This window comes from Corylus avellana, chromosome ca7 (assembly GCF_901000735.1).
Source record: "Corylus avellana chromosome ca7, CavTom2PMs-1.0".
Lineage (NCBI taxonomy): Eukaryota > Viridiplantae > Streptophyta > Magnoliopsida > Fagales > Betulaceae > Corylus > Corylus avellana.
Genome location: NC_081547.1, coordinates 6,451,267 through 6,461,635, shown reverse-complemented (window position 1 = coordinate 6,461,635; position 10,369 = coordinate 6,451,267). Strand labels below are relative to the sequence as shown.

General features: G+C 38.8%; 1 protein-coding gene across 1 annotated transcript; it reads left to right on the top strand.

Moving 5' to 3' along the window:
• Positions 1–6,260: 6,260 nt before the first annotated feature.
• LOC132187498 (homeobox-leucine zipper protein ATHB-7-like) lies at positions 6,261–7,705 on the top strand. The gene is made up of 2 exons (XM_059601825.1): positions 6,261–6,794; positions 6,878–7,705. Exons 1-2 carry the CDS (start codon positions 6,429–6,431, stop codon positions 7,229–7,231), a joined length of 720 nt encoding a protein of 239 aa, XP_059457808.1. The 5' UTR covers positions 6,261–6,428; the 3' UTR covers positions 7,232–7,705.
• The last annotated feature ends 2,664 nt before the right edge of the window (positions 7,706–10,369 follow it).

Sequence of the window (10,369 nt, the reverse complement as noted above, 5' to 3'; positions counted from 1 at the left end):
AAAATTAAGAACTAAATCAGCTAGTGCCAAAAGATTGAACAGCCCTAGTGCCCTACCTTGACTTTTGCTTTAATTTTTAAGCATATATATATATATATATATATGAAATAGTTAGATTTTCATAAATTAGAGAGATGGAGCAAGTTGTGAAGCCTAATAATTTAATAATTATTCCCCTTTGTTTTATCCAAGGGGTACTCCCGGAACATGAGCTGCCATGCTATAACACCTCCCTCTCTCTATGCTGTACATCAGAGTGACAAACGGAGAGGACGATACTGGTTCCAGATTTCAACGCTTTCACCGTCTTGAAAATTGTGTTCGAGAGAGAGAGAGAGAGAGTGGGAAAGAAACAACACGTAAATGTCAAATCCCTGCATCTCCAACCCAGGTTGTCGAGAATTCCATTATTGGATCATAATTAATGAATTATATATTATTATTAATAAGACAATCAAACAGATTCAAATTCAACCCTTTCCTTCTCTCTCTCTCTCTCGCGCGCTCTTTCTTTGGACTCTGGTCCCCTCCAGCACCACCTGGGTATACGTAGACTCTCCTGCTTGCTCACGTGCTGTGTTCTGTGCGTGTGCGGGTGCTTGGGTGTTTGTGTAGAGAGAGAGAGAGAGAGAGATTTCTTTATGGAAAAAGGTGTTGTTGGAGGAATAGTGTATTACTGTATTAGTTGAAAAGTAGGAAACTTTTGAGGAAGCTTTTTGGCACTCAAGTCAATTTGGTGTCTGGACCGAGAAAGCAAATAGATACGCAAACTGTGGGTTTTAAGCAATTTAAACAAACAATTAAAAGAAATTTGGAAACTAATTCAAACAACCTATAATAATATGACACCTTAAATTCTCTCATTCAATCCCTGCCGTATTTACGTTTTTGATCTTACGAAATTAATATACATTTTTTTTTAAGAAATTATATAATCAAGTCCTTAAACCTAAGTTGTTTTAGCGGTAATTGTTGTGGGGGCACTTTTTGGTTGATGGTAAGGTATCGGTAGATCCCGAATGAATAGTCCCTTTCGGACTTGGGTTAGCTAGAGAAGGCGTCAAGCTTAGAACTCACACCAACCAAATCTTTCATTCGTTACCCGAAATTGGGTTCATTGTGATGTACTCTCTCACCTTCTTCTTCGCAAATTTTGGACTTAAACTCTAAGACACATGTCTTCCAGTATTTGAATAGTTATCTAGGATTGACCGTTGTGTCTGCGAGTAAAAAAGAGTACCGAATTTTAGCCGTGTCTCCATTTCCTGCTATAATTAAACTTTAGCAAAATCGCAAAGTTAATCAGGTGGGTCACAATCCAATACAATAGCAGTTGGCACTCTGTATGGTCGCACTATGTTCTACACATACAATCTCACAGGTTATTTTATGAGGTTCTTATCCTTGTTTAAGGTTGAGAAGATATGCGGCTGGTGTCCGCCGTCTGTGGTTGCCAATGAACTAGGTAAAAATTTATTTACCCAGCTCAGCGAATGACTCGATTGTTCCATTACTGTTTCCATCCCTAATTGGCAAGTGGAATATGCTAGCCTTGGCACTGATTTGGCAATCACCAAAGGTAAGGAATCAACATGAAAAGTTGATTATGGAGGATATAAAATAAATATGTAATGGAATAAATGGCAGATCATATTGCCTTGTGTGATCACAATCTTTTCAGTACGCAAGTGGGGAGAAAGGAATTTGGTGTATTGAGGTCGTATAATACTCGGTGGACCTGTCCCTCAATTCTGGGATGTTGTGGGCCTTGTGGCACAACACCACAGGCTAGCTCCTTCCGACCTTTGAAGTCGGACGGGCTCGTAGAGGATTGGAGGCCCATATCTTGAGTGGCCCTTGGTGTGGGAAGTAGCTTAGAGGGATGATGGGGCCCTAATGGGCCTTTAGTAGTTGACTGGTGTTGGGGTCGCCTGTATTTAGTTTTGTAAGGAAAATAGAAAGATATTTGATTGCCTCCACGACCTTTAAAGTGACTAGTTTATATATCCCATGAGCTGCTCTCTTTTTGGACATAAAGCAGCGGGTTCGTCTGTCATGATCCTTTTGGATTGAGGCCCAAACAAGGTCATCAGCCTACATATTTACGGCCCAACTCAGTTTCAGTCCGATAAAAAAACGTGATATTCTTACGTTCAATCTTATCCTCCCCTCATTCCATCCTCTAAAAGTTCTCCAAAATTAATCATTTATTATCACATGTTTAGTGTCAACTGATAAGCCATGAGTTCATATTATCAAAACTCTATCCTAAGAGCAAATTTACATTTGACTAAAATCGCCAAAAAAAAAAAAAAAGAAAAGAAAAGAAAAGAAAAAATCAGACTAAGAAACCAGGGATGTCGTTTTGAGAATTTTGAAGGGAACAATCTGGACATTAGCCAACTTAATTCCCTGGCCACCATATGAGTGCTTTTGGCAGGGTAATTAGTGTCATTTTAAATAACATTATAGAAAATGTGAAAGTACATTTTTAAAAAATTGTTATTTAAAAAAATATGTGCTTTCAAATTACAGGCAAATGATGCATTTTTAAAAACAAACAGTTTTAAATATTAAATTGCAATTTTATCAAATGTTTAGCTTAATTTTAAAACATCGCATTTTCAAATAGTATGTTTTGAGATTATGAACCCAAAACCAAAGGAGCCCTTACATCGAGTCTTCATCGCTATCGATCTGCAGAAATATCTCATATATGACAAGTTCCATGACTATGACTGCCTATAATCCCCTTCTTCCAACGCTACGCTTGTGTTAACGTGATAAATTAAGATAGATTATTATACGGAATCTAAAACCCCTTCAAACAAACGTTTAGAAAAAAATTCACTCTAAGAATTTTATTCATTATAACAAACGTTTAGGTACACTGCTGACTTGATCAAAGGATAACATAATAAACTCACCCTAGCTAATAGCAAGAATAACTAAGAAGACATGATAGACATCAACTAAATGCTAATGTGGCATAAAGTGCTGACTTAGTCAAAAATGTATCCTTCCCTATGCCACTCGTCTCCTTGTTCATCTCCTTCATTGCCACTCTACCGTTATGGATTGGTTCATCTCTTAATCAACTATCATATCCCCGCCTAATCCAAACAAAAACTAGTGTCATTTTCACACACTAAATATCTTCATCTCTCACCTAGCTCTTCCCCTTTTTTCTGTCTCGCCATGCTTACAATTTACAAATGATAAGTCTGTCTCAATCTAGACAAAAAACACTACAAAAATTTTCCTCTGTTGCATTTGATAAAACTAGGATGCTGTTCATGAACATTGTTTTGATTAAGGATTTAAGGTATCCAATCTGCACCATCCAGTTGTTGGCTAACAGTTTATGATAAGATATATATTACTATAAAAAGAAAAACCAAGTGAAGGAAAAGATCAACACGAAGACATTCCTTTTATGTGCCCCACATACCTTTGGAAAAAAAAAAAAAAAAAACAGGAAGAAGAAGAAGAAAAGAAGAGGTTGCTACATCGTCAATCGCCTTCCTGTGGACGCACAAAGGAAAATGACCAAAGTGAGTGGTTTTGTTTTTGAAGGGATCAAAAGCCAAGGCCCGTACGCCGCGTGGCAAGCAGAAAGGGCTTATCAAAAAAGCACGAGTAAGGCAAGGTGGACACCTTATTCCTTTAACTTGTCCCTAGCTTAGAGAAAAGAAAACTAGGGTACGTGTCTCAAATATTCAACGAGTTTTTCCTGTAACCCATTAGATTTTCGCCACGTCATGAGGTAGCCCCCAAAATCTCCCAAGAAAGGAAAAAGACAAACGTAATGGGATTTTTAATTTTGACCGAAGGCAACTGGCAAGATATTATTGGTTGGAGGGTGACACCTAACAATACTTGTCATCTAGCAACTAAATTTATTGGCTCAAAATATGACTTGTTTGATTTTTTTTGATAGGCAATGGTTTTTTAAACTTTATTATTTAGAAGACTAAAGTTAGGCACGTTGTTACTACTCTGTTTATGACAGAGACTCAACTTAACCACTCTAATCAAGTAGCTTAATTGCGCCGCTTATGGCCAAGTAGCTAAAGCATGTGGCTGAACCTTGCCTTTTATATGCACACTTCAGTATATACGTACAAGGTACAATGGATGAAGTCTACCAAGGCTACTTTCAAGTTTATATTTAGTCCCTCCCAAATTGTGTCATGTCTACTAGAATCCAATTTCAAAATATATGACAGTGGCCTTTAGAAACTGTCCTCCTTTTAAGAGAACATTAAAAACAATATTATTCCGAAGTTTTAATTTTTTTCCTAAATTAAAAATTTTAGCATTTAGGTTTTAGCATGACCACGTAGATTCAATATTAACTCTTAGGCTCCGTTTACTTCGACGTAAAATGGTTTCCGTCTGAAAATATTTTCGAGAAAGCCATTTTCCCTGAAAATATTTTCTGTCAAAAACATTTTACGACGTTTACCTTGCACACGGAAAATAATTTTTTTTTTAATATCTTTTTTTATATATATATTTTTTCCAATAAGGTTCCCGCCGGGACTTGACCGGCACTCACCTGGGACTTGCTCGAGACCCCGCTAGGACTTGCCCAAGACTTGAACGGGACTTGATCGAGACTTGTTCGGGACCTGCCTGGGGCTTGACTGGAACCCCGCTGGGACTTGCCTGGGACTTACCCAGGACCTCGCCGGGACTTGACCGAAACCCGCCCGGACTTGACCGGAACCCGCCCAGGACTTGCTCGGGACTTCGTCGGGACTTGACCGGGACCTGCCCGAGACCCGACCGGGCAAGTCCTGAGCGGGTCTTGGACAGGTCTGGTCAAGTCTCGGGTGTGTCCCGGCGGGGTCCTACACAAGTCCCGGGCAGGTTCGGTCAAGTCCAGGGCAGGTCCCAGGTGGGTCCCGCCGGGGTCTCGGTCAAGTCCCAGTCAAGTCTCGGGCGGGTCCCGCCGGGGTCCCTGTCAAGTCCCGAGCGGGTCCTAGTCAAGTTCCGGGCAAGCCTCGGACGGGTCCCAGTCAAGTACCGGGCGAGTCCCGATCAAGTCTTGGGCAGGTTCCGATCAAGTCCCGGGCAGGTCTCGGGTGAGTCTCGATCAAGTCCCAAGTAGGTCCCGGTCAGTTCCCGGGCGGGTCTCGATCAAGTCCCGGGTGGATCTCGGTCAAGTCTCAGGCGGGTCCCGACAGGGTCCCAGCGGGGTCCCGGGAGGGTCCCGGTCAAGTCTCGGGAAGGTCCTGGTCAGGTCCCGGGCAAGTTTTGATCAGGTCTTGAACGGGTCCCAATCAAGTCCCAGCGAGGTTCTGAGCGAGTCTTGGCAATGTTCATCGATTTAAAAATGAGATACTCATAGTCGAAAAATGCCTTAAATTTATAATTTTTGATAATTAGTAAGTCTTTAACTTTTACCTCAGTTTCAAATATATCCCAACCTATCATCCAATTAGTTAACATGGTGTCCTGTCTGACTGCTAAATTGATGACACATGGCTCATGCCAGACACATTCTACACTAATTGAATGTACATATTTTAGATCTCAAATTTATCCTAAAAAAAAAACCCAAATATATAGAGGTGATGGCTACGACGACACCTCTCCCTTATGGTGGCCGGCCACCCCTCTATTAGGGGAGGCCAGGCCGGCTGCCCCATAGGGGGCGATGAAAATTCAGTAGGCAATCTATCCTACTCTCCATCCTTATCCTTTCACTTTCTTCTGTAACCCTTCATCACACTGTAAGAACAAAGAAGCTAATTTTCAGAACAATCCAATACAAATATCATGAAAGAGAAAAAAAAGAAACTAAAAATCAGAAGGAAACAATAACTTCAATATCAAAAAACAATGGGTTCTTTCTTCATCTTCATCATTGTTACTGTGCAAGGCCTTGTCATACTCATGGTTTCTCAAAATAAATAAGTGTACTTTAGCGACACGTGATTTAGAGCACCGACACTACGTAGTTAAGGACAAAGGCTTAGGAGTAAGACGATGATGGCAATGAAAATGACGAGACATTTTACTATTATATCACGAAGAATATAAAATGATGAACAGTGTGGCAATACGTAAGAGGTCGTAAGCAAGCCACAAGCCAAGAATATCATAGGAGACGGCTTGGACCAAAAGCTGGCGCCGTTATTTTCTTAAAGAGCTTAATCTATAGTTAACCAAATACCGAAAGGATTAACAACAAATGGACAACGCTCATAAGGCATTGGTGGAAAAGCAGTATACGTTATCAAACTCCATAGGTTTTGGATATAAAGCAGCAATCAGGAGACCCAGTAAGACCCGAAACCATGTTATATAGTCTATAGAGTAACATTTTCCCAAATAACGAGCTAGTAAATACCTGCAATATCACCAAGGTTCAAGGACTAAAAGTTTCCGCAGACAGTTGTGAAGCGAATCCCAACAAGATGTTAGATGACGGAGAATATTCTCCTTCGACGGTGGCGGCAGCAGAGCCTTTTGCCTGCATCGACTCGCTCACCCCTATGACAAAGAAGAAGAAGAAGAATAAAAGAAGGTTTAGCGATGAACAAATCAGATCATTGGAAACAATGTTTGAGTCAGAGGCAAGGCTCGAGCCACAGAAGAAGCTGCAGATGGCAACAGAGCTTGGGTTGCAGCCACGACAGGTTGCAATATGGTTTCAGAATAAGAGAGCTCGATGGAAGTCAAAGCATCTCGAACAAGAATACAGCATACTTCGAGCCAATTACGACACCCTGGCTTCCAAGTTTGAAGCTGCCAAGAAAGAAAAGCAGGCCTTGGTTGTACAGGTAATTTTGTTAATGAATACAGTCTATACAGACCCATTTGTAATTCAGACGGAGACTTACGAAGATGGCTTTATTTTTGACAGTTGCAGAAGCTGAATGATCTGATGCAAAAGCCGCAGGTGGAAAGGCATTGCAAGCCAGATCTAGCTGCAAACAGCACGCAAAGTGAACCAGGAAATGGAGACGCGACCGGATGTGAATTGGAAACAAAGCCAACCTTGTCAACGGATAAATCAGGACATGGACTAGGTGTCCTGTCAGATGAGGATACCAGCATAAAGGCAGAGTACTTTGGACTGGAAGATGAACCCAACCTTCTGAATATGGTGGATGCCGATAGCTCCTTGACATCACCTGAAGATTGGAGCAGTTTGAACTCTGATGGTCTCTTCCACCAATACAATAGTGATTCTCAGTGGTGGGACTTCTGGTCTTGAATGAAAATGCTCAATAAAGCATGGAGGTTGTGTATGCAAAATAATCTTCCTTCTGTTCAAATATTCTATCTGCTTCATGAAGGGGAAGGTATACACTCTACAAAAATGATTTCAGGAGCAATGAATGTAGCTTTTTTGAACCGTAGACAAAGTCCATCTATCTGCTTCATGAGATTGCAAAAGCTGCTAATGTCGACCCCAATTAACCAAATGCGGCTCAAAGTTGCAGTTCCCAATTGTTTGGGCCACGAAGTATAATTTGGAGACTTGTAGTTAAGGAACTGAAAAAATAAAAACTGCCATGGGGAGTAGGAATCTACACAGAGTTAATATGCAGACTTAAGGGCTCGGGAAAAAATAGAGAGAAATCATTCACAAGTAGTGGTCTCCAAAATAGACAAATGTACTAGTTCAAGTAGAATTTTGAAGGAGTTGGTATCATGGTAAAAAATAAGAAAACCCCATATTTAGTCTTTTAATTTTCAATTATTCTGCTTTTCAAATGGTTGTGCAAATAAACAAGTTTCATAAGGCCCATGTTCAAGGAATGTGCTTGAGATGTTTTCGCCACTGGAAACTACAGAATTATTTGCGAATCAATAGAAAGCAAACAAATAAACAAATAATTCGAACTAAATAAACGCTATGAGACATGATACCAGTACTGAGATAGACACGAGATTTCAAAATACAAACAAGGAAATTATAAAGATATAGAATGATTAGATACAAATTTTCTACTCGTGCAACATTCTTCATTAAGATATTACAGCAAATCAGATAAACCAAATACCGTTGCACTCATCTGCAGGATCAATGCCATTCAATACAAAAGAGCATTAGATAATACTACCTCAGATAGCCCAGAAGTGATGGGGAGTAATATGTCTCAATAGACTCGTACATTTTTTCCCTCAACAGAGCAGTAAAGTAATCCTAAATGATAAATAAATACCATTATCACCCTAGTTGTCAAAGTAAGGATCATGTGCAGAGAATACCAGAAAATATGGAGAATATAGACAAGCAACCAAAAATACTAAAAGAAGATATATAAGTGGTTTGGCCACAAGGCCTACATCCATAGGAATTAGCAAGAGAAAATTTCGATTATCATGCTTGGGGATTAGAACATCCATGGATCAAGTGAACAATCATATATGAGAAAACACAGAAGATACTATCAACTGCGCTAGTCTCTCTCTTACATCTTAACACAATCCCAAACCACTCAAAAATCCATAGTTTGACTTTGGATCCTCTGGAGTTCCCAAGGAATTTCAGGGGCGTTTTGCCAATCTTACCTAGAGAAACAATATTCACCACTTAAGATTGGCACAAAATCTTAGACAAATCAAATAATACTCAACATGTCCTTCCAAAAAAACCTAATGAACTTATCTATCACCAACTTCAACAATACCTGCCCCGGTTCCCTAAATAAAGTTGTAACATAATATCCGGGTATTACCACCACCAACAAACAGTTCTTGAACAAAGATCCTAAGAGCTCCTGATGTGATACTTTGAAAGTGAAACCAAAGCCCCTGAGCAAGTTGGCTTGATTTAACCCCGATTGGCCTAAAAGGTTTTTGTTCGAATATCATTATTGTAGTTTCATTAAACCTTGCTTTTGGATCCTCAGCCTGCTAGATATTCTTCATGAATTTTTCATACTAACAATGAACCTTATACTGTATGGCACCTCAAAGAAATTCATTAAAAAAAAAATACTCAACAGAGCAAACCTTCACACCAGGTGTAATTACTCACCCGAGTTTATGTAATGCCGATTGAACATTTCCGCATACAAGTGCGTCACTGGAGCAATCATTGAAAAGACATGGGAATAATTATAAGCTTCAAATGTCCCCACAAATGACCAAGTGAACTCCTAGTGTGCACATAATATTACTCACAGAACAGAAAATACGATGTGGCTACATAAGAAACATAAATCATCTACATAACTGACTTGCTAAGTGAATTCTCAATGACAATATCTGCATCTGGCAAAATAATCTATGCTTCTGTAACTCATCGGTATTCCTGAATTAGACACCAGAGAATTACACAAGTAGTTATGTGACTAATATAGGTGCCAGTACATCTTTGCCAGTTGACATAACAACAATGTAAGAAGCCATAATTCCTAATCTTAATTCAGCTACTGGAGACACTAGTTACAACATATTTCCCTCGTCTCAAAATAGATTTATGGTTTGAAATGACATGATTATTTGTGAAAAGGTAAAAATATTTAACTTTTATATTAAATGTAACACGATTTTGATAAGAATCTTATTTGCTTTTTTAAAAAAAATGAGTAATATAGGAAATGAAGAATTATAAAGTTCCATTTTTAGAAAATTTATATATTTTGAGATAACTCCAAAAAGGAAATGTTATAATCTATTTTGGGAAGGAAGTAATATATATTTATTATGAAAAAGGAGCAGATAAAACAAAATAAAGATTGACCAAGTTACTTGAGGACTTTAATAATAAAACGTCATGAGAAGGAAAGACTGACATGTCCAAAGCTTTTCAAAGCTTTTCTATTCAGATCTATCATATTGCACTAGTAAAATACTAAAACCATGGAAACCAATAACACCACATTGCATTAGCTAGGGACATAAAATAATCATATTTCCATCGGACCTTCAATGTCATTTATCACTTGTGCATCTTCCAATACAAATTTTGGATTAGCATTCACATTTCCTCTTCCGTATACCACAAAAATCAAGAGAAAAATTAAAATCAATTGATCAATATGTATTTTAAAACAACAGAATAAGTGAATCATAAACAGACCAGCATGTCCTAGCATAGACATTATGAGAATTATGGACCTTTTCCTAGAATAAATCTATCTTTGAACTAAAACTCCAGCTTTCCAATTTTGCTAATAGCCAATTTCTCTATGATTAGCACCATGTATGACATGCTACAACCTAATACATTCTCTCACATATGCCCTTTTCTCTTGGGCCTGATAATTCAAGCATTCTAAACCAAGCCCTAGGCAAAATTTCATTTCTTTAAATTTTATTAACATTTCAATCACAGAGTAAAATCAATGAATTCAGAAAAATATACTTTTCTATTTTTAACCCAAATCCTTGCAACTCG